General features: G+C 43.3%; 1 protein-coding gene and 1 long non-coding RNA gene across 2 annotated transcripts in view; one reads left to right on the forward strand and one right to left on the reverse strand.

Annotated features, from left to right (window-relative positions):
* Window positions 1–25: 25 nt before the first annotated feature.
* Window positions 26–4,623, forward strand: LOC144220098 (uncharacterized). The gene is made up of 3 exons (XR_013331620.1): window positions 26–487; window positions 1,706–1,768; window positions 4,300–4,623. It is a non-coding gene; the product is annotated as an uncharacterized LOC144220098 (long non-coding RNA).
* ANKRD6 (ankyrin repeat domain 6) overlaps window positions 3,721–25,073 on the reverse strand; it is a 71,929-nt gene continuing 50,576 nt past the window's right edge. The window contains exons 6-15 of the mRNA XM_077750228.1: window positions 24,114–24,212; window positions 22,070–22,168; window positions 20,491–20,568; window positions 16,654–16,758; window positions 15,208–15,342; window positions 14,695–14,880; window positions 14,081–14,233; window positions 6,946–7,059; window positions 6,111–6,237; window positions 3,721–4,967 (exon numbers count right to left, since the gene is read on the reverse strand). Coding sequence (XP_077606354.1) covers window positions 4,396–4,967; window positions 6,111–6,237; window positions 6,946–7,059; window positions 14,081–14,233; window positions 14,695–14,880; window positions 15,208–15,342; window positions 16,654–16,758; window positions 20,491–20,568; window positions 22,070–22,168; window positions 24,114–24,212 — 1,668 coding nt within the window. The 3' untranslated portion in view covers window positions 3,721–4,395. The remainder of the gene's footprint in view (window positions 4,968–6,110; window positions 6,238–6,945; window positions 7,060–14,080; window positions 14,234–14,694; window positions 14,881–15,207; window positions 15,343–16,653; window positions 16,759–20,490; window positions 20,569–22,069; window positions 22,169–24,113; window positions 24,213–25,073) is intronic.

Here is a 25,073-nt window from a genome sequence, read left to right on the forward strand (position 1 = left end):
ACACTGCAAATTTTCATCTTCCAGAGGCTAAAATTTTTGTAATCTTATATAATAATGGACAAGGTTTTAGTGCTAAATAAGTCTTAGCCAAAACACAACTTCTCATCTCACATATGGAACTGTGCACATTAAGACGTTGGCCAGATTAGAACTGTCGGTGAAACACATTTAGCATCTTTTACCAGTGTTCTGGATTAGACAACAAATTAACCTTTTTGGGTATTACCTGTAAACCATACTCTTTTTTTTTAATATCAGCTCCACTTTATTTTTTTAATGTTTTATTTATTTCTAGGAGAGAGAGAGAGAGAGAGAGACAGCGTGAGCAGAGGAGGGTCAGAGAGAGGAGTCACAGACCAAAACAGGCTCCAGGCTCTGAGCTGGCAGTCAGCACAGAGCCCGACGCGGGGCTCGAACCCACGAAGCACAAGATCATGACCTAAGAGAAAGTCGGACGCTCAACCGACTAAGCCACCCAGGCGCCCCTGTAAGCCATACTCTTAAAAAAAAAATTTTTTTTTTTGAAAGACAGCTAGTGCGTGTGAGGGAGGGGCAAAAGAGGAGGGAGAATCCCAAGCAGGCCCCACACTGCGCACTGTCAGTGTAGAGCCTGATGCAGGGCTTAATCTCAGGCACCGGGAGATCATGACCTGAGCTAAAAATCAAGTCAGACACTTAACTGACTGAACCAACCAGGCAGCCCAACCATACTCTTATGAGTCTTCTAGTTTTGTTCCTCAGGTTTAATTCTAAGATGTTTGCATGTTAAGTTTATGTATTTGAACTATACAGTAAGTCAAACCTTTACATTAAAAAAAAATTTTTTTTTAAATACAAAACATTTAAGCATGAGGAGAGTGGCCAGGGCTGTTATTGCACACTGTCCCTACATCATTCATTTCCTCCTTTTAAGTGTGCCATCGGGTCGGAAGTTCAAAACCAAGGCCCAGGCATCACTGTGGATGTGCCTGCAGAGCAGAGGACTTGAACGAACGCCTGAGGAAAGTGGAACATGCTTCCTGGCATTTGCATTACTGTAGTCACACCAGCAGACACACAGGAGAGGGGGAGACACACACTTACCTAAATGGTCTCTTTTATGGAAGAGAAATGTAGTCAAACAGGATGCAGCTCCTCCCATCTACTGTGGGAAAAAAATTGGGCTTATGTAGAGGAAGGTCCAAGGAGGCTCAAAAGCAAACTGTCACTTTGTGCCAAACTAGAAAATCACCCAGCCGGTTTCCTTCCTTCAGTCAGGCATTGGAGAAATTCAGAATTAAATTTACTACTTTTGTTTACTAGGTCCCTTTTTACCCATTCTGTTTTGCATTAGAAAATGTGCTGTTGCTTAGGTGTCTCAGGGATTTAATGTTCACATTTATTGTCATAATATTTTGGCAGTATTAGAGAAGAATATTTCCCTTTAAAGCCACAACAAAAATTTTTTTCTTATGCATAAGTATTCTAAAAGGTCAGCTTTGTCTTTAAATCTTATTTATTTGATTTGGCTTTTATATCACAGGAAGAAGTGTATTTAGCTTTTACGAACAGTTTGTCAAAACATGTTATTCTGCCTGCATACAATTAAGAAGTTTTGTTCTGTTTAGTATTTTCTAAAAGGTCAATGGTTTAAATGAAACATTTAAGCTTGCACTGAGTAAAATTTCCATATTATGGGCTTCTGAAAAATTGATTTTTCATGCAGTGCACCTGACCTCTACCTGGAAGCGGATGTATTTACCGGAAGTTACACTTCTATAGAAACAAGGTAAAATGTAGCTGGGTGAAGGCACTCACTCTTTCTGGGAACATAAATTTGGTCAGCCACAGAAATGAAAGCGTACACTAAACAAAGTATTCATACTTTCATTTTTTAAAATAAGGATTTCAATATCCATAGTGTTGAGAATCATAATGCTTGGAAGAGACAAATTCAGGTTAATAAAAATATTAAATAGAAGACAACATACCTCTCAAGTATCAACACTTGACTGAAAAAAAAGATTTAAACGTGAAAACGTCACTTCCTTTATTTTGGGCTCCCAAATTCAAATGATTAGAACTATATTCAATCCAATCAGATATTTACTGTATTCAATGCAATAATTCACCAACAAAACCCCCACTGCAGTATTACACAACTTTTCTGTGTTTTACATCATTTCCCCCCATAGCCATTGAATGTTCCAATCTCTGTTTCAAACACAACCCACATGACAGGCTATAAATTAAGTTTTGCTTCTTTGGAAAAGTACTATTGTGGCATTTGCTCATTTTAGCAGCTAGCACATGGGGAAGAAAGGAAAAATACACATCAGACCCAGACTCAAGTTTCTGACAATACTAAGGAACAAAAACCCCAGTTGTTGAAAATGAAAAGCTATTGTATTGGTCTCGAGACGCTGCCGTCTCTTCAGGTTACACTGATCCGGTTTCCTCGCCTCTACTGGCTTTCCCCTCTGCTCGAGAAAGAGCCGTGTCATCCGTCTGACTAGGTGCCTTTGACCCTTCTCAATCTTCCCTAGTCTCTTGCCTAGGACGTTGGCAAAAATACCCAGTTCACAACGGTAAGCTGCCTGCTTCTGTGGGTAGGGGTTGCGTAATCAAAATGCTCCCTACCAAAGCACTCCTTGGTCTAGATAAAATTTGTTTCCAGCGTTTCTCAACATGGTTACTCCTTGAGATAACAGATATTTTGATAAGTGAAAAGAACTCCTGCTTAGACCACAACTTACTGAACATTTCAGGATTTCCTCTGAGTAGTTGGCAGTTTGCAAGAAATTGATGTATATTGAGGGCGTCTAAAGAGGTCAGTGATGCCAGATTAGGGAAAGATTTAAAAAACTGAAGGTACCATCGTCTAACTGCAATTCTGTGATTCTGCATTAGGAACAGAGATGAGAAAAGGAAAGTACCTCTACATTTAGCAGTGCAGCCAGATCCTCTGGGAAAGAATCAGACGGGCTTAACAGTAGTTGAGGAACAAGGCACACACAGACATGAACATAAACTTGGAAGAATATTAAATTGATTCCCGACCCAGGTTGTGTAATAGTGACCTACATCTAGATCTATAGACTGTCACTGTTAAAAAAAAAACAAAAACTGAGCTCGTTAGGCAAGAACAAAGGGATTAAAAACATAATTGTTTTTCTGCGTGTTCCCATGTCAGCAATCATTTTCTCTTTGGCTCAGTGAGCAACATTTTATTCAAAGTTAGACAACAGTTACTCAGTTCCTGTGTTAATGGAAATAGAATTGACATTTCTTTGCATACATGGAATTTTGAGGAGATGATGAATATAATTCCACATACCAAGGGGGCAAGAAGCTTAAAGGACAACTGAATCCAAAGTTTCAACATACCCAAGCTACTCCATAGAGCAGAGGAAAATCCCTGGGACTCCACAAAGATGGGGAATTGTGGGGTCTAGGTTGAGTTGTTGAATTCTTTACCTTGACATAAAGACTACAAAGCAGTGGGTAATTTCTGAGGTTCTTCGATGACCATATAAAATTAGAAGTGAAATATTTTCAAGATAGAGCCTTACTTCTTTACAAAATGTTGACCGAGAAGCTCAAATTTAGAAAGGTACTCGTGGTTAATTGGGTTTGGTTATGGATTCTTCTATAAAGAAGTTTCATGTAATTGTTAGGTGAATGTTTTTCCACTAACCTGCTCTCTGTATTTTGGCTGGAAATACAGAAACCATGACCAAATGATTGGAACCTTTCTCATTTGAGTTTATTAACAAACATTCCTAGCACAAGTAGCCAATTACTCATCATTTAAATGAGGTATTTAAATACCCTCTGACTTTGCAAGATACTTTTATTTTGGATCTAGTGACATCATGAAAATCATTATTTTCTCCTCAAAATCGGTTTGATAAGTTTTCGTCTGGTTAAAAAAGTCAGCACTTTGAGAATGAGGAATTTGAGAGAACAGATTCAGCGCATCTCAGCCATAGCTCGTACTGAAAGATGCTCTCCTCTGGGCTCTGCAGGGGTGCTCACATGAAGGACTACTCGGGTTCAAAAGGGATTTCTTCTTCCTTTTGATTTATATTACTTCAGATATCCTGAATTTTAGGCTTTAGGCTTTACACATCTTTCCGTTTCTTAGTGTGGCTCACTTAATCCGAGCTTTTGAACCTCAGATTTTGAGTTTGTAATGAAACCTGGCACAAAGCAAGCCTCTCTTGGCTTCCGTTGTCACTGTGGAAGGTCTCATAACTTCGGGGTGCAGGAAAGCGGGTGTCTGGCACATTTCAGCAATTTGACTTTTTGTTTTTAAAGGCAAGTCTGCAGGAGAACCGACACCGTGGGCACAGCTGTTGGAGAGCTGCAAAAGCGAAGTCCTCCAGAACCCCTTCTCGGGCCACTTTGCAGGCTCTAATTTTCCTTCTGCACCTTAGTCCTTAGTTTAGCAAGTTCTTCTTCTAAACTTTTAATATGTTCCTTCAGGGTGGCCTTGTCTTGCTGTGCTTTCTGACTGGCTTGGCTTCGCGCTTCTTCAATCTTCCTCTCGTACCACTTTTCCATCTGGGTAGAAACAGCCTCAAAAAAATACTGGGTAATCTCCAGAGCCTGGGAGGTGTCTCGAACGTGAGAGGCAGTCTGTTCGCTGCCCACTGCCGGTGGCGGCTGCCCACCAGTGGTGCCAGGTGCCGTGTGCTGGGGCCGATGCCTCGTCTGCCCGCTTTTCCCAGACTTCTTGGTTTGGGTGCCTCTGTCAACACAGGACCCAGCCTGCTGATCACACTTGGCCGCCTCTTTCAAGGGGAGCAGGGCTGTCTGGACCTTGACATTCCTCAGTCGGGATGCTGTACAGTCTGAGGAAGACAGCTCCTGCTGTAGTCTGTGGGTAGCAGTGGAGTTGAAGGCCTTTTCCTTGGGCCTAACCACCTGAGGAGAACTGTCAGAAGCCACTGCCGGACCTGCAGTGGCCACGGACTGATCCACACCTAGTTGCGGAAGGAAAACAAGTGTCGGAGTAAATCCATGTTCACACAGTCATGGGGCTACAGGCTGGCATTTGAGAGACCTGATAATCCCGTAAACCATCAGCCCCCTCAGGTGCCAGCCACCACGCGCAGCTTCTCCTCTGCCCTTCCCTTCCACTTGCCCCTGGTTATCATTTTGGCCTGTCAGGGCTTCCATGGGTAACGATGTTAACCATTCTGGTGGCATCTACGCCAAAAGAAGTTGCTGGCCTTTCCTTTAGCCAGTTTCAATCTACCTTAGAAGGCTCTGGGTACTGTTTTATGATTGCTAAGGATGACACAGCTCACCAAATGCCTCCCAAACAGAACTGGGCATGTACTGAGGAGAATAAATATACCCATTCCCTAATTTCTGGGCCTTTTCCACACCATAGCCCCAGTTACTAGTTGCTTGATCCTGGCTCCAATTTGGAGCAGTGGTCCTATCCTCCATACCAGAGCTCCAGCCAAACTCCAGAACTAGACTGATGATGAAAAATTTGCCCAGGATTCCCCCAATGTTAGCATAGTTCCAAAGATGGTCTATAGTAACATAACACACTTGACTTATCAAAATCCCCCATGGAGGCCTAATTACAAAGGCTCTGAATATCCTCAAAATTATCCTCATGGAGTATAATCACTGCGGCTAATGAAAAGATGCTTCACCTGAAAGATCTCTTTATCTAGCACCTGGGGCAGCTTCAATATATGAACTACTATTTAAGGAGGTTTTCCATACTTGGACAAAGGCTGATCAAAGAGAAGAAAGGAGAAGGAAGCCCAAGGGCCAGGGCAAGAGCCCTGCTGAGGAGACCAATGTCCATTCATCATGCTTCATCTCTGGGGCCCACTCACACCATCAACATTGTACCTGAAACACTGCTCTCACCAGTCAACAATCTTTTTACTCCTTCATTCAGACATTCTTAAGCATTTAACTAGGAGTGCTTCATCACCGTATGGGAACTGAATACACAGCAGTAAGCAAAATATGTCCTTGTTCCTACAGAATTTACAACCCAGTGTTTTCCACAGACCTATCCTATGTCCACAGGATACAGCAAAGAACAGTATCTGGGGGTTTCACCACCTTTGGATGGGATGGCTCTCTGCACACGTTACCTGTAGACGACTCGCAAGTAGATGGTGTGGATTTCGTCCTAGAGGCCCTAGAATCTCCGGAAAGCTTCAGCTCCAGATTCTGAATCTTTAACATGCACCAGGTTTTTAATTCATCAACCAATGACATCTAAAAAGAAAAACAAACAAAACCAACACAAAATGACCAGGTGAATTGGATGCATGGTTTATGAAGTAAACCACCAAGAGTGGGTTTTTCAATTAAGGTAGGTCAGGAGATCATCTTAACAAGCCTAGAAGTTGTGGATTATCTCCCCTCCTCTCCCCTCCCACAGGCCACACAGCCTTCTCTGCTTGCCCTCTGTAACCGGCATGCACATAGCACTAACGTTGAAAGTTTCTATAATCTTCTTTGAGTGAATTAGAGCCACCTTGAACACCCAAATCCTACAAATCAAGAATTTCTGGCTGCTTAGGAGCATAAATTCTCACATGCTCAATAAATACTCATTTTATGTCTGTTGTCTTGGGAAGACCACAAAGTCCAAGGGCAGGAACCAAATCTTGTTCAACTACAGAGCAATGCCCACAAATGCACAATACGTAGAAATGATTCAAGGCAGAGACCACATTTTTCCAGTGTGTTCTATTAACTGTTCTGTCTCCACCTATTCCCAGAATAGTCAGCAACAAATGAACTAACTGAATTACATGCACTTTTCTGTTAACTTCATTTCAGAGTTAGAAAAAGGACACTCTGTGTAATACGAATGCAATTAGGGGTTCTTGGCCTCTGGGTTTTCAATGATGGATCTGAGTCTTAACTCAGTGGAGATGTGTGGTAAATTCCCAGTTAAGGGCAGATCCTGACTTTCACCTGTCGTCTCTCTCCCTCATGCTTCTCTGTGTCCGAATGTTGTTGCAGGCGGTTCAGGCACTCTGTTCTCTCTGCTGAAAGCCGCTCAACCATCAGCTTGTCCAGAACACGCATCTAGGATTCAATGAGCAAAAAGCAGAGGATGGAGATGATCTAAGGATGGGGTCTCACCTCGTGACCCCTGGGGCTCTGGGGACCGGCGGGGCCAGAGGAAACAGAAGGAAACCTCAACTTCTTTTATTCTAGTTTCATCTAGTATGCATCCAACTCCTAGCTTTTCACAATCCCTGAGCAGGTTTGTGTGTAGTCAAGGCCTCTTTTTCTTACTGTTTAAGTCCTAAGGGGTTGAAGAGACTGAGTATACAAGTTGAGCCAATGCAGACCTTGTACGAAGAATTTTTGTAGGTCTTACAACATTATTTCCAATACTATCATTGAAAGGAAAACTATTTCTAGAAGTATAGAGCTGTTCATTATTTTCATTACCCTTTTCAATTAATTTTTAACACCCTCCAAGCCCTTAAAATGTTAGTAGCTGCCCACAAGATAGCAAAAGAAGCAGAATGCCCAGGGCTCTTATCCAGTATTCCTAGTGAATACATCCCCTCGGTGCTTCACTGAAAGTCATCAAAGCAAGTGAGAAGAAGGGTGGGGAAGGATTTCACGGGGAGGGCTCCAGAGAACCAATGATGGTCACTTATCAGTCATGCCCTCCTGGGCCCCCCCTTTATCTTGACGTTTCCTGTAGGACCCTAACATCCAGGAAAGCCAAACTTTCCCTGCTTTGACAAAGTCCATGCCAGGGAGAGACTGTCAGCAGGGGCCAGCCCACACGGTCTGTTCCACAATCAGATGTTCAAAACACAAAAAGAAGGACCAGTTCTGGAGATGGGAGGAAGGCTCACTGGTGAGCTCTTCTCCTGTCAGTGGCACATATGATGTTCAAAAATCAATAAAGCAGCGCAGTTCTGGAGATGGGGTGAGCACCTTCTGTTTTGTTTCTTCAGCCAGGTTTTTTCTGTGAGCTGCTCTCCTGTTTTCTAGGATTGGCCTACTCCACCTACCTCCTCATCCTCTGTCAAGAGCAACTGTGTTAACATACAGTTTTTGTTCCGGGGCATGGATGACTGCCTCAGGCATGGGCACCAGATTCATGCCACACCAAAGCCGGTGCCAGAGTCCATCACCTACGACTGGGAATTAGGACTAAGGTTCTACACACCCATCTGTCACCTTCCTTGAACTGAAGCAAGGTCCTTGAGATGGTCGGTCCAGCGTTCATCTAATACACTCCTCACTGGGCTCAGGCTAGCTAAAGTGGTTTTTTTTTTTTGTTTGTTACAAAACAGTCTTAATATACTGTGGCTGTAGGAAAAGAGTTCTTAAATGGGCTTTCCACGAAGGGCAAATAGCAAATAAACCTAAAACGTTCTACCTCACCAACAAACAAGGAAATAAAAATTAAACAATACAGGGGCGCCTGGGCGGCCAACTTCGGCTCAGGTCATGATCTCACAGTCCGTGGGATCGAACCCCACATCGGGCTCTGTGCTGTTAGCTCAGAGCCTGGAGCCTGCTTCGGATTCTGTGATTCCCTCTCTGCCCTTCCGCCACTCAAGCTCTGTCTCTGTCTCCAAAAAAAAAAACCAATATACTTAATTTGGCAAAAACTCTAATAATATTAACGATGGCAAAGGTTTGAAACAGAAACTCAATTTATATCCTATCCTACCTGTAGGATATAAATTCATACAACCTTTCTATTAAGTAGATTACTAATAATTATGAATAGATTTAAACATCTTAACTTTGGACCCAATTATCCTAAAACAGCAAATAACTTGAGAAGCAGATGTTTATACACATAAATGTTCATCATAGCAAAAATGTTCTTAAAGAACAAAACTATAAGCAACTTTAAAGTCTAACAAAAAAGAATGGTTAAATAAGCCATTGTATTAATATGTTGGAATATTATGAAGCATAAAAACCTAAAAAAATGCTCAGGATATCAAATTACATGAAAAAATCTGGAAGCAAAAATATATGTGTAATTTAGGAAGGTGGTGCAGAGATGGGTGAAAGAGGTGGAGGGGTGGTTAAGGAATGAACTTGTTATGAGCACTGGGTGATGTATGGAACTGTTGAATCACTATATTGCACACCCTAAACATAACACTACATCTTAACTATACTGGAAGTAAAAAAAATAAACCACGTACTAGACAAAAGCAAATTATATGTATAAGTCCATACACAGAAGAGCACATTGCCATTAAACAGCATATTGAAACAACATATCTAAGACATATTACTAAATTTAAATGTAAGCTACAAAGATGAGAAGTGCCCTTTGGGTCCAAGATAGTGAGGTAGGAAAATCCGATGATCATCTCCTCCACATACCTATACCTATTTAAAGAAGAGTTAATACCTAGTCTTTCTAAACTGTTCCAAAACACTAGGAGAGGAAGGAAAGCTTTCAAATACATTCTACATGGCCAGCATTATCTTGATACCAAAACCAGAAAAAGATACTCCAAAAAAAGAAACATACAGATCAATATCCCTGATGAACATAGATACAAAAAACCTCAACAAAATATTAGCAAACTTCTTTCAACAATACTTCAAAATGATCAATCACCACAATCAATGGGATTTATTCTGGGGATGAAAGGATGGTACAATATCCACGAATCAATATGATACACCACATTAACAAAATGAAGAAAAATCCTATGATCATCTCAACAGATTCAGAAAAGGCATTTGACAAAGTTCAACATCTGTTCATGATAAAAACTCTCAAAAGAGTGGGTTTAAAGGGAACATACCTCAAAATAATAAGAGCCTTATATGACAAACTGACAGCTTCCATCATACTCAATGGTAAAAAACTGAGTTTTGCTAAGATCAGGAACAAGACAGTGACATCTACCTTCACCACTTTTATCCAATATAGTACTAAAAGTTTTAGCCACAGCAAACAGAAAAATAAAAAAGTATCCGCATTGAATAGGAAGAAGTAAAATTGTCACTATTTGCAGTTGACATGATACTATACATAGAAAACCTTAAAGACTCCACCACAAACCTATCAGAATACATGAATTCAGTAAAGTTGTGGGATACGAAATTAATATACAGAAATCTGTTGCATTTCTAGATACTAACAATGAAGTAGCAGAAAGAGAAATTAAGAAACCCATTCCATTTACACTTGCACCAAAAAGAAAATATCTAGGAATAAACTTCACCCAGGAGGTAAAAGACCTATACTCTGAAAATATAAAGCACTGATGAAAGAATTGAAGACAACACAAATGGAAAGATAGTCCATGATCATGGATTAGGAACTCAATATTGTTAAAATGTCCACACTACCCAAAGCAATGTTCAATGCAACCAATATCAAAATACCAACAGCATTTTTCACAGAACTAGAATAATCCTAAAATTTGTATGAAAATACAAAAGACCCCAAATAGTTAAAGCAATCTTAAGACAAGGCTGGCAGTTACACAATCCCAGATTTCAAAATATACTACAAAGCTATAATAAAAAAATATGGCACTGGCACAAAAATAGACACATAGATCAATAAACAGCCCAGAAATGAACCCACACTTTTATGGTCAATCTACAAGAGAAGAGGCAAGAATATACAGGGGAAAAAAGGTCTTTTAAAAAATTTTTTAAATTAACTTTTAATGTTTATTTTTGAGAGAGAAAGAGAGAGAGAGAGAGCGCGCAGAGGAGGGACAGAGAGAGAGAATCTAAAATAGGCTCCAGGCTCTGAGCTGTCAGCACATAACCCGATGCAGGGCTCCAAGTCACAAGCTGTGAGATCCTAACCCAAGCCGAAGCTGGAGTTGGATGCTTAACAGACTGAGCCACCCAGGTGCCCCAATGTTTATTTTTGAATTGCGGGGGGGAGCAAAGGGCAAGCAGGGGAGGGTCAGAGAGAAAGGGAGACACAGAATGGGAAGCAGGCTCCAGGCTCTGAGCTGTCAGCACAGAGCCCAAAACGGGCTCAAACCCATGAACTGTAAAATCATGACCTGAATCAAAGTCAGACCCCAGCCAACTGAGCTATCCAGGCGCCCCAAGACAGTCTCTTTAATAAATGGTGCTAGAAAAACAACACAGCTACATGCAAAAGAAAAACTGCACCACGTTTTTATACCATACACAAAAAATGAATTTAAAATGGATTAAAGACCTAAATGTGAGACCGAAATCATAAAACTTCTAGACGAAAATATAGGCAGTAATCTCTTTGACGTCAGCCTTAGCAACGTTTTTCTAGACAGGTCTCCTCAGGCAAAGGAACAAAAGCAAAAATAAACTACTGGGATTACACCAAAATATAAAGCTTTTGCATATGAAGGAAGCCATCAACAAAATGAAAAGGCAACTTACTGAATGGGAGAAGGTATTTGCAAGTGATATATACAACAAGGGGTTCATAACCAAAATATATAAAGAACTTACAGAACTCAACCCTCAACAATTTGATTTAAAAATAGGCAGAGGACCTGAATAGACATTTTTCCAAAGACAATATACAGATGGCAAACAGGCACATGAAAGATGTTTATCATCACTAATAAGGGAAATGGGCAAATCAAAACCATAATGAGGTATAACCGCACACCAGTCAGAACAGCTAGTATCAAAATGACAAGAAAGAAGTGTTGGCAAGGATGTGGAGAAAAAGCAATCCTCGTGCACTGTTGGTGGGAATGTAAATTGATAAAAAAAAAAAATCACTCTGGAAAACAATATGGAGGTTCCTCAAAAATTAAAAATAGAACTACTATAGATGATTCAGTAATTCTACTACTGGGTATTAGTATCCAGTAATTCTACTACCTGAAGAAAACAAAAACACTAACTCGGAAAGATATATGTATTCATATTTTTATTATAGTATTATTTACAGCAATCAAGATATGGAAGCAACCCAAGTATCCACTGATAGATGAGCAGATTAAAAAGATACGGAGTGCATGTGTGTGTGTGCGTGCACGCACGCACACACACACACACACACACAACGATGTATTACTCAGCCATTAAAAAAAAAAAATATCCTGCAGGGCACCTGGGTGGCTCACTAATAACTTTAAAATGAACTTTAAAATAAAATGGTAAATCTTAAAAAAAAATATCTTGCCATTTGTGACGACATGGATGGACCTAGAGGGCCTAGAGAAATAAGTCAGACAGAGACAAATACCATAGGATTTCACTTATATGGAATCTAAAACACAAATGAACAACAAAAGCAGAAACAGAATCATAAGCTCCCCCTGGTAGTTGCCAGAGAAGAGGTAGGGGGATGAGCAAAGTGGGTGAAGGGAAGTGGGAAGTACAGGTCTCCAGTTACGGAATGAAGAAGTCACGGGGTGAAAGGTAGCAGATGGTAACCACACTTGCTGGTGAACATGGCAGAACATATGGACTTGTGCAATCACTACGTTGTACACCTGAAACTAATGTAATGTAACGTGTGTCAACTGTACTTCAATTAAAAAGCTGAAAAAAAACCCCTCAAAACACAGCATAGTTCCATTTTTGTTTTAAAGTGGTAATTAGAGAAAACTCTATGGGAAAATAAACAAAAACAGTAATGGAAGGGATCTCTGGAAAGTATCACTATATTACATATTCCTGGAATGTGGATTTTTTCCTATTAATAGGTTAGTTTATAAATTTTTAAAGTATTTTTTATACTTAAAAATCTATATTCACCATATATTTCTGATTACAAAGAGAAAAAATATATTCTTTGATGGAGAGACATGGTGGTTACCAACTTAGCCAAGTAATCAAATTTATCACCAATAAGGAGACATCGTGGCATTAGGTGCCTCCTGATGTGACGTCATCTGAAGTTTACACAATTAACTGACATTTTCTTGCCAAAAATATTTAATCTGAACCTAAATAAGCATCTAGACACTAGTGGTTCTCAAAGTTGGAGGTCTTGTTCAAACACAGGTGGCTAGACCCTGTCCCCAGAGGTTTATTCACAATTAAGTCCAGTAGATCTGCCTCAAGAATTTTTGTTTTTGCCCCCACCACTCCTGGGTAATGCTGATGCTACTGGTCCAGGGAGGACACTTCGAGACCCACTGCTCTAGACCTAACTTTCAGTTCACAGCGATACAGAGACAAAGGAACAAATTAAATACCACCACAGCGAGCCTATCAGACACGTCTAGAATATTGAACATCCTAAATAACAACTGGCCTAGACTTTTTAAAAAGTCAATATCCTAGGAATAAAGAAAAAGATGGAAGAAGGAATCAGACCGTGGTAGATGAAAAGAAACCAGAGACGCATAAATAACCCAGATGCACAAAAGAATTACTGGATCCTGAGCTGGAATTTAAAACCAAAACAAGCTATAAAAAAACATTTTGGAAGAATGGAGAAAATCTCAGTATGGACTGGATATGATGCAGTCATTGTGATACGTGATAATGGTATTATGCTATGAAGGAGAAAGTCCTTATTCTTCGTGGAGATGCGCTCTGAAATATTTAGAGGTGAGAGGTCAGGACAGGCTCCAACTAAATCTCCAACAGTTCAAGAGAAAGACATGTGCATGTGAGAGACACAAAACAAATGTGGCAACATATTAACAAACGGTGGAGTCTGGTGGAGAGTAGACGCTCATTCGTTTCGATGTTTTTCTTTGAAAATTTTCAAAATAAAGGAACCTATGGACATGATTGTTCTGATTGTGTATGCAACGGGCAAGGGGCCAGGATGTAGGCCAAAAAAATGGAAGAGAATAAACCCAAATGTTAATAGTGATTTGCCATTGTGGTGGGCTTTAGGGGGATTTCTTTTCCTTTCTAAATTTCATATTTTAAAAAAAATGCTCTGTAATAGGTATGTATTACTTTTATAATCAGAAGCAATTTAAGCAGGTTCTTAAAAACTGAGTAAATGGGCTTGGAAGAAATCACATAAGCCTCTTCCCTGAGAGCCTGCCTGACATGCTCGGCGCAGCCTGCAGAACAGAACATGCGCTTGGTGTGGGTGGCTTCGGTCTTCATCTCCTGCAGAACAGCTGGCCATGGTGGGGCGGTGGGGGGGGGGGGGCAACTCACTCACCTGGTGCTGGGTCTTGTTCTCCATATGCCCCAGTTTTGTGTTCATTTTATCCTGAACCGACCCCAGCTCCGCTCTGATCTCCTCCACAGCTGCCTCCAACTGGTTCTCCAGCTTGTTGATTAGGGGCTCACATCTGCAACCATTTATTGGTGCCTAACGGGGACAATAAAGGAATCAATCCACTCATTCATTCCTTCAACAAACTGGTTTTGAGTACCCACCCAGGGCCAGTCAGTACGCCAGGGGGATACAGACGATGGAGGAGACATAACTTCGGGATATCCAGTGGGCCAACCTGTGGATCCAAAAGGCACGAAGAAGATTCAGAGAGGGTAAGCCATGGTCCCAGTCCTTGTGGCTTTTATACTCTGGGGCCTCAAGATTAATCTAGTCACTTAAGGATGGTGAACGAAGCTTTGTTCCTACCCCTATTTGCCTGGGCCTCAGCAATGGGGGGTGTATATGCCGTGTAGGGAGGGACATCCGGTTTATCTTCAAAGCTCATGCCTTTCCAAGTCAACACTGCAGTGGAGATTAGCCCCCAGGAATAGTATTAAACAGACAGCCTTGCTTAAGGCCTGTGGTCCTACGACCAGACAGGGCTCATGAAGTACCTGCATCACCTTCCCGTCCTTGCCCCGGTACAGCGTGTAGAGCTGGTACGCCCTGAACTCATGGGGAGGGGGAGGCGGTGAGCATCGGTGCCTGGGCCTCTTTTTAGGGTGACTGTGAGCATGCAAGTTCTTCTGGTGCCCAGGCTGTTGGTCTGCCGGTGGAGTGGGGTCAGAAAATGCTGACACCTGTGGGAGAGGAAGCGACAATACCCCTGAGCACTGTGACATCTGCAAGACCGACCTAGCCGAGAGCTCCCGTTCTCACCCTCGTTTGGTCAAAGAGCCTGCCTTGCTTGATCTCACGGCACTCCACCGTAAGCACTGCATATCCAAAGAAATAGATCAGCACATTAACCTTGGGTTTGAAGTACCCAGATTTAATTTCTGTGCTCTGGCTCCAAACCAGCAAGCGAAGTCAAGTGGCATTTTAGCTGCTGGACATGGCGTGATCCCAGGGCCCTCTGCCAAACTGCCTCCCAGCCCCCCCTTGGCTGCCTTCACGTGCCTCCTGACCTTGGGCCTTGACTTTCTCTGCCTGTTGTCCTTTGCCCTGGGCTCTGGGGAGGCGGACAGGACATCTTCTCTGGCCTCTTCTTTTCTGGGTGCAGCCTGTTCACTGCTGGGGGTGTCTCCTGCGGAGACACTTCCCTACAGAGGGGGAAAAAGAAGTGCCAGAAACCAGTTCTAATTGCCCCCTCCACCTTCTTCTGTAATGGTGTAAAATTCTCTTTGTAAGACTGCATCCACCAAAGGACCCACGGGAACCTTAGCCAATGACAAAGAGGGAACACTGCTTGCTGGTCTAAACTGAACATGTAGGACTTTCCCAGTCGGTTGAATATTTGGCTTTTACTTCATTAGGTGCCGAAGTAAACAAGAGTCTTGGGTCTAATTCTGTATCCTAGAGCTTCAGGAAGCTACCACAAACACTTCAGCATTAGAGAGTTTTTAATTTTTTGCATTTCAATCACAGCAACAACAAAAAAATCCCCACTTATTCTTTGAACCTGGACCTCACAATTCATAATGGAGTAGGAGAACCCTCTGAAATGAAAACATCACATTTCTAGCCCTTATAAGAACTTTTACAAATATGTACAATTCGCCCACAGGAACTTAATCAGAGTTACAATGCCTTAACCCTAGAAACTGTTAAGAGGATTTTGAAATAGAACAATGAGCACTCGGTATAAAATTTTATGTGCCAAAATTGTCTTTATATCCTAGTCTTTTTCCTCACGGGAGAGCTGAAAGGCATGGTTCATTCCAGTTGTGCAAGCTGTTCACTGCCCAAGGGCACCTAGCTGAGAGAGCTGAAATCTGGCTTGGGCTCTCTTTGCCTTTGACGCCCGGAGCAGGGCTGGGCTGCCCAAGGGGCATCTTTTTCAAAATTCGTAACAGAGGAATCACAGGGGCTAGCGCAGCCTCAATCCTTTCCCCAAGTGGGAAGAGAAGAAGCAACCTAGGCTAGTGGCTGTCAAACGTGAGTCCACATCACAATCATCTGCAGGGCCTGTTCTAACAGACTCCTGGGCCCCCTCCCAGAGTTTCTGATCCAGTGGGTCTGAGGGGGCGCCTCAAATTCTGCATTTCTAACAAGGTCCCAAGATGGCTGAGTGAACACTACATTTTGAAAACCACTGCCCTATACCATTTAGGGCACAGCGTCAGAGGCGGTGCTGTCCACATGGTAGCGATGAGGCCACAGATACATGGGGAAAATCGACCCAGACAACGGTGCTGCGAAAGACTGGCAACACAGGCACACGATCTGAAATCCTAGAAGAATGGAGGACACGAAGTGAAACGGGAAACACAGACAACAGTTTGAAGAACTAGTGGAAAGGAGAGACAGAGGAGAGCACGGCAGCTGCCAGATGAACCCAGAAGAACGGCCAGATCGCTTCCCACCCTCTGTAAGGGGTGAAGTTTGGGAGGGGCGGAAGAGCTACCCCCCACCTTGCTTTGTGCCACCTCATCTCTTGGCACAGACTGAGCTCTCCTCTCTTCCTTGAGCCTCTCTCTCTTTTTCCTCAGGCTTCGCCCACGACTGAAGCGCAAGACCTGAAGGAGGCAAGAGGCATGGTTACAAACCACTGGTGTGCACAGCGTCAGCGTGACAGAATTGTCCTTGGATCTGGTGCTCTGATCTAGTGGAACTTGCAGCCTAGTGGAAGAGACCAAGCATTCACATCAAACGCGCACCTCTGCCTGCCTGCTAGGCCGCCTAGGTCTTGTGCTCGGCTCTACAAGAGCCCAGAGAGAAGCAGGACATGATCCCTGATCTCAAGGAGCTTACGGTCTAGGACAACAACGGGCATTTGCATGCCAGACCATGGTCACCATATGGGGATGTGGGTGTGCAGGCTGTTCACTGCCTAACTCCAGGGAGCACCATTCACAGACGATGATAGGAATGGCATCCCCTGGATTCGCACAACACGGTGGCCCCACGCCAGGCAGGGTCTCCCTATCTTGGTACACACTGGACCTGAACTAGCCCATCATATTTTCTCTTGGCCAAACTGTATTTAAGTCATTTTTAGGTACATCTGTGAACCATGGTACCAACCACAGGACAGGAATCTTTTCCCCAAAAGGAAGCACGTGGCCTGCCCGAGTGTGCAGGAAGGCAGAACAGACACAGGCAAGTAGACATGGGGTCCAGTAGCCCGATTCTGGAACCGGGCAGCAGCTAGCTGTAGGATCCTCTGGCAAGTTATATGCGCCTTCTGTATTCTGCAAATACAGGGAGTTATGTGACTCACCAAGACAAAGCAGGTGGCTGGCATACCTGGACCTTCAGTCACTGTTAGGTGCTTCCCTCCTGCCTTGATCCCTAGAGTTGCTTAATTGGCCAGAGGAAGGTTAACCAGAGTACAGATCTTTGAGCTGGCAGAAGCCTTCAACCTGTGGCCCCTGACTCCCAGCTTCAGGGTCACCTCCTATCACTAAGGAGGCTCAGAAAAGGAAAACACTTCAAGGTCTCCTAATTTTTCTGCAAGAAAACATTTTATGGTTTTCACTGGTCTAGGATAGAGAAGGGTTCTCTGAAGTTCAGGACAGTGCTTTCATCTAAATGTTCATCTTTCATGTGTTCATTAAATTCAAGTGACAATAATCCTAGGACAAGAAGAACCTCTATGGACAGCGGGTACAACCTAAGTGGAGAATTCCTGACAACGTCTGCCTGTGGCTAAACCAGACTTTTAAGTTGTATTCTCCTCCCCTAAGCCAACAGCTCTGAAAGTGTCCAGGGAACCCTGCATCTATGAGGCTAAAATTATTTTCATAATAGTATACCAATATTGGCTTTTTCCCCTCTGAGTGTACGGTAGTATTTACCAGAATCTGCACATGATACACCAGTGGCCCACATGCAGAAGTAGAGGGGCGCCCTCTCATCTTTTCAGTAACGTAATAAGGAGATTTGCAAAAATGTAAAACAATGCTACTTCCTCATCTCACATAACTTTTGTTTAGAAAGTTATTTTTCATAACGACAATGCTTTTTGTTACCACAAAATAAACTTAAACATCTTTAACATTTCTCAAAGTTCAAATGTGGTAACTATTAATAGAGATAACTCACACACAGCTCTTAATGGGCCTCTAGAACATTAAATGTCCCCAGATCAAAAGGTCTAAGAACCATTTCTAAAAGTAAATTCAGACTCATTAGGAAGTCAAGTCTCTTGAAAAGAAGGGACAATGCCCATCACTCATTCAGTTTATGGACTCTTAGAACAGGATACAGCCCCAGCATCAACCCCAAATTCACTTTCAGAACCATTTGTGAACCATATCAATCTAAAATGAGAAGAGATACTCAGAGGTCACCCAAATCACCAGGATAAGTCCCTCCATAGACCAGGTTATTAGTCAGTGAAAATAACTTTGCATGGCTTACAGCCTTTCTCAGCCAACCGTATCTTCTACCAAACGGAACACCATCAATCTTTTCCAGTTCACCGAAATCAGGGAATATGGATCTTTAGAAAGAAGTAACCTCTTAGTACTGCTGTGAGCCATTCAAATCCAGGGTCCACTAAGGTGCCAAGGCAAAGGAATTTCCTGTTTCACACAAAGAGGAGAGCTAGTTCTGTAACTTCTGAAGAACAGCATATATACAATTTTATGCGTATTTCAAAGTTCCTTGTTCATACTGAGAATAGGGTTTAGCATGTACAATCATGTAAAATATTTCCATAAAACGTCATCCTATTTGCTACTCAAATTGGCATGAAAAAACTGAAGTAATATTTTTAAATGGAAAAAGTGAAGGAGAACCACATAGGAAAATGGTTCATGGTAAGTCTTTTTCCTTAAGAACTCAGATCCTTGAGTTCTGGAGACAAAGGACGAGGGTGGGGGGTTAAAGGCCCTAAGTCTGTACCCCACAAAATTTCATGATCTTTACATGGCCAAGGACGCAGCCAGCTGTCCAAACTGCCAGTACTGAAATGTCAGATGATAACAGATAAATTCTGACATTTATTATAGCATCCTGTACTTTTTGATTTTTGACCAGCCATTTGCTATCAGTATTCATGGATGCAATTCCAATAATGATTTGTTTGCAAATAGTTGGAAAGAGGTGGAAACTTTTTCCAAAGGACAACCTGACTTGTGTCTGTCAGGGGCTCCAAGGACGTCCAGACACCACTGAGAAGCACCAACTCCACATGGAACGGGTGACCAGTTTTCAAAAGACAAAAATCTTCATCACATCCACAAACTGCTAGTTATATCAAGTAGGTTTTTAAAACTTAAATGACATAAAGGCCATTCGGACCCTTAGGTTGACTGGAATTAGGCTCTGATGCAGCAGGCTGGAACCTGGAATCTTCCTCTGGCTCTCCAAGACTATCTTCTCACAACATTAGTCAGAATAAGGTAGAAAATGAATCAGTTTCCACTGTAATGTAATACAGAGTAGCTCCAATGGGGAAACAAAACGTTTCCTTAATGTTGGACATTTGGGTTAACAAAACATTGGACAGCAACAAAAAAAGCATACTGGCTTCCATTATGATGAATAATTTTGAGAGCTACAGAGCATTTTTCTATTATAGTTAGGATAAAGGGCAGCATACAAAAGGGCATGTATATTGTACGCACATTATAAAAATCATGCGTCTGAAAGGTAATATGAACAAAAACAGTTATTTCAGGGCACTGAAATGATGAATAGCTTATACATTATTAAATTTGTTACTTAGAGGATTTCAATCTCAACTCAAATGATACCAATTTTTTTAACTTAAATAGCCAAAATACCAGTATTCAATAAAAAAAGAAAAGCTGTATTATACTTGTGTCTAATGGATATGTAGTGCTTTGTTTGCCCAGACTAGATCCCTTCCTCCCACCTTTCTCTAGAAAAGGCTCCGCCTCTAACCATATAGTCAGGTGGAGGCAGCTATCTTCCTAAAGTGCCTGCCCTGCTCATTCAGGCCATTTGCCCCAAGCTTGCCAATCATGATCCTCTTCTGCAACCAAAACTTCTTCCTGGAGAACTTGGGGAGTTATGGTCCACAAAGCTGGTAATGACAATGATCCAGCCACAGGGAAGAAATGATGCCCACGTATGAAGACAAGCCTGCTGCACTTGAAGTCTCTGGTTCTGGTTATCTTAGAGGCCCACATGGATTCCTACATTTTCCACTGCCTGGTTGTGAGCCCACCACTTTCCTATTTAAGTTAGTTTGATTTGGCTTTAGTAGATGGCCAGAGAATCCCAACAACTTTGTAGCCCCACATAACCCATATAATGGAAAATGCAATCAATCCTACCTGGGGAGCTTTAGTGAGGAGAAGAGCAACTTCTGGATTATTGTGGTAGCGGGCAGTCTCCAATGGAGTCTGGCCTGCCTAAGGAAAGGCAAAGTGGGGGGGGGGGGACAAGTGAGTAAGAGATATCAACCCTGCACACACCCAGCCCAACTAGGATGGCAATTCTGTGCTTAGTCACACCAGCACCTACACGTGCCCAACAAAATACAGCCACATAGAAGACCCGGCCCCGCTCTGGGCCTCAACCCATTTGATGAGGGAGCCAAGTCACACCTGAGGGCACAATGATTACTAACACACAGCAACAGAGGGGAAGTGCTGACCCATGAACAGGAAGTGCTCTGGGAAGCAAAGCTCTGGAGTACCTGGCCACTAAGGAATGCTTCCTGGAAGAGAGAGGAGAGAATGTAAAAATCAGGGTCAAACTGGAAGGCTTAATTGAAGAAACACCAAGGATCATAAAATCCAGCCAAGCAATGAACGTTCCCTGGAGAACAGTGGTGAAGACACTTAGAAGGGCAGATCGGGGCAGAGTCACAGTCTCAGGACCTGGACTCTGAGAAACAATTAGGTAGCTATGGCCATCAGGGAGGTTCTCCGAAGACGAAGCCAGGAAGTAGGAGTTGGTAACAGTGGGATTCAAAAGAAGGGAAAGGAGTCACAGGACAGGTACGATGGCGCACCACCCAGAACAGGTACGAGCGCTGTGAGGAGGAGGAAGAGGAGGAAGGTGGGGACTTTCCAACACGACTGTTCCACCCCCAGCCTCTCTCAGTCTGTCTGTGCTACCTCAGGAGGGCAGAGACCACAGGTCAACCTTAAGGAAGAAAGGGTGCCTGAGCTGGTGCCTGCCATAGGACCTAGGAGAAAAGGGGAACAATGGTGGAGTAAGATATGGAGAGAAAGAAGGAAGGAGTAAGGTGATTTTGCAGACAAAGGAGTTAAGAGTTTTGAGGATGATTAATCTGATGGTCACGTGGCCGCTTTTCTAAGGACGCTATCTGTTTACAATAGGGCAGGAACTCACTTTCAGTAATATCCACTTGTCAGTTTGCTTAGACACCTCTAACCTTCCACTTCCTGCCAGGACTTGAACTAGGAGTTTAAAGATGACCCTGTAGGGCTCATCAACTCATGGAGCTTCTATGAGTAAGGGTTCCCTCAAGTCGACCTCGGGGGTCCTCCACATTAGCCGACTTTTAGCCGAATTTTTTTTTTAAATATTTTTGTTTATTTCTGGGAGAGAGAGAGAGAGAGAGAGGGACAGCGTGAGCAGGGGAGGGTCAGAGAGAGAGGGAGATACAGACTCCGGAATAGGCACCAGGCTCGCAGTCAGCACAGAGCCCGATGCGGGGCTCGAACCCACAAACCGCGAGATCATGATCCAAGCGAAAGTCGGACGCTTAACCGACTAAGCCACCCAGGCGCCCCCACGTTAGCCGACGCCGACTTCTAAGTGCTTATAAAGTAAGTCTCTGGGAGGCTGTGTGCCCTGCAGGAGGGGAGGTAAGTAACAGCATACTCTGTTCTAGAAAGGGATGGGAATGATTTTTAGAAACATTGTTGCAGCTTAACTTACATTATTAACAATGGTTCCATCTGCTCCAGCTTCCAGTAAGATTTTAACCACCTTCTTGTGATTTAGGGCAGCAGCAACATGAAGTGCTGTGTCTCCAGCCTGAAATTAATCAGAAGAAAGGCAGCTAAACTCCATCTGATCATGGCTCACAGCCTTCTGGCTTTTCATCCCATGGCCTGGTGGTAGCTTTCAAATTGGGATTTGCCTTAGACTGATAAGGGACCCTTTGCTCAAGCATTTGTGTGGTTCTCTTTAAAGAGAGCTCTTTAAAATGACCTATGTACAAAGACCCCATTTCTTTCTGACTGATAGTAGAAATCACAGGACAGGACAGGGGGCAACGTAATGTTGGCTTGGGATTGTTGAGACCATGAGCCCGAAGCCGTACACCAAGGCAGGATGGTGTGCAAGTAGCCGGGGGCCAGCAGGCTAGCCATAACAGAGCTCTGTACCATGTCCCTCGGCCCAGGCAGAGGGCCCCCTGGTTTCTGAGTGCTAGAATGAGTAGTGGCTGTGAAAGTGGTTCCTCCTACGAGCCCGGGGGGAGGATCCCAGCCCTGCAGCACCTGTGGGAATGTGAAGGGCCCACTAGGAATCACTTTGCAGGCTCAGGGAGTCTTCATTTGGGTGGAGTCACTGAAAAAAATCAGTGTTCACTTAAGACCAGCTGTTTTCAACCTCTTACCAAATAAAGTCTATAATAAAGTTCAGATTTTCTTTATATAAAAAAAAGTTCAGACAATCAACCATGAAAGGGGGCTATGGACCCATGTAGCTTGATGGGCCAATTCCACATGTAAAAGCTGGTGTTGCCCCAAGCAGAGGGCTATGAATAAACCAGGCCAAGACAGATGTGAAATAATCCATTCTCTCAATTTGGGTGATCAAGTCAAGCTCCGGATAACTTGTCTTCCTGGGCAGCATGAAAACGCTGCTATCCCATGGCCCTCTTCCCCAGAGAGTAGCCAGGGAGAGATCTGGTTCACTGCCGAGTCACTTAGCTGTGTGTACAGGGGGCTGCTCTGTGGCAGTGGTTTCTAATCCTGGCTGCACACTGGAATCAACCGAGGAGCTTTAAGAACTACTGATGCCTGGGTCTCGCCCCCCATGCTGATTAAATTGTTCTCAAGTGGAGGTTGGACATGGTGATTTTTAAAGCTCCCAGGTGACTGAAACATCCTGCCAAGGTGCAGAAGCACTGGTTAGTGGGGACTGGGTACAGGTAATCTGATGGACTAGACCCCGCTGGGAGGCTGCAGAATGACAGGATGTAGTTATTTAGGTAGGTCAGTGGTTCTCAATCCTGACTGCACACACAGGTCAGGAGCTTTCTAAAAATCCTATTACTTGGATTCTGGTCACTTAAACTGGGGTAGAATTCAGGAATGGTATTTATAATTGCCTTGTTGATTCTTCCATGCAGCCGGGATCAGAAACTGCTGTTACGGGGCACGGTTAACCTGAATAAAACTTCAGATATATGTACCCAAATGCAGAAAAGCCAAACCATGTATTGTTTAGGTATCAAAAAATACCAACACATTTAAAAAATCTAAACTACTGAAAATCACACACATTTCCATGGAACACTGTAATAATCACAGCTTTATTGCACACCCCCACTATATGGACAGATACAGACCACACGCCCAATTTTACAGAGACCAGAGACTTCATCCACTCAAAGTGGCAGGGCAAGGAACAGAATTTTTAATTCCCTTGCTTATTTACTAAGCCACAGTCTTCTTTGTGGATTTTCCTTTGTAAAAGCATTTAAAGCAAAACCTGCCCCAAGATCTTTAGAAAATGTTTAATATGCAAATGTGGAGATACGCACTGGAATAAGAGCAGGCTCTCTTCCCTCCAGGAGACCAGATAAGGCAGGGCCACAGGTACTTGGTGGAACACCCAGGCAAAGGCCAGCATTGGCCCAGTCGCAGACCGGAAGAGGCTCCCGGCAGCCTCTGCCCTCATCTGTGCTAACACACCTGTCAGCCTTGTGGGAATGGGGCCTGGCGCCCATGGGGAAGACACATGCACTGACCTGGTTCTTTTCATGGACAGAACAGAAAGCACTGAGGAGGAGCTTAATGATGGACAAGTGATTATAGCGTGCGGCAACGTGCAAACAGGTATCGCCTGCCTGCGGACAGAAATCAAACTCTGAGCACAATCTGAGCAGTTACAAAAAGTAAAAAAAAAAAAATCATTAAAAAAACCTGGCAGACTAGCATATGTTCTTTAGAGGTTATCATCCTGAATTGGAATAATTCCCTTTACCGGAGACACTCTACTCTACTTTACTCCAAGACTCACAATTTCATGCTGTCTGCAGCCCCGCCCACTTTCTGCCGTGCAGACTCTCTGCTTTCAGGTTTCATACACTGGGTGCCTGGCCCCATGAGGCTGTCACAAGAGCTAAGGCAGGCTCTACTTACCCAGCACTTGATAAGAATCCACTGACCATACCCTCTCCTGTAGCCCCAAAGCTCTGGAGTATACCCAATTAATACCAACAGCAAATTAAAGAAAAAATTAAAAAAAAAAAAAAAAAAGACCAACAGCATCACTTGGAAATGAACCCTTTTCCATCATGGGTTCATCATGGCTCAAGGGACGGGGCAGCAGGGAGGGCTGTCAGACTTTAAGATCACGAGCGTTCTAAAAAAAATTTGAGCTGTATCCCATTTTAGCAGGACTCCAATATCTCATATGGGGCAGAGTAGTCTGGGGAGCTGATGAGGAAGCAATCACTGGGCATAAAACAGCACATTCAGAAAAACTCAGGATCAAGATCTTCCTTAGTGGTCACAGGCTAAGCTGCTCCCAGAGACCAAAACGGGAGACAAAGTCATGACATTCTGCAGTGTTTTCTCGAGGTTTTCATTCTAACTTTGTCTGGAGATGACGACCACTCAGCATAACCTTCTCCCCTGGATTAACAGGGGGCCATGTGTGGGGAGCCTAGGTGGCTCAGTCGGGTGAACGTCCGACTTTGGCTCAG

Source organism: Crocuta crocuta, unplaced genomic scaffold, assembly GCF_008692635.1.
Source record: "Crocuta crocuta isolate KB4526 unplaced genomic scaffold, BGI_CrCroc_1.0 scaffold9, whole genome shotgun sequence".
NCBI lineage: Eukaryota > Metazoa > Chordata > Mammalia > Carnivora > Hyaenidae > Crocuta > Crocuta crocuta.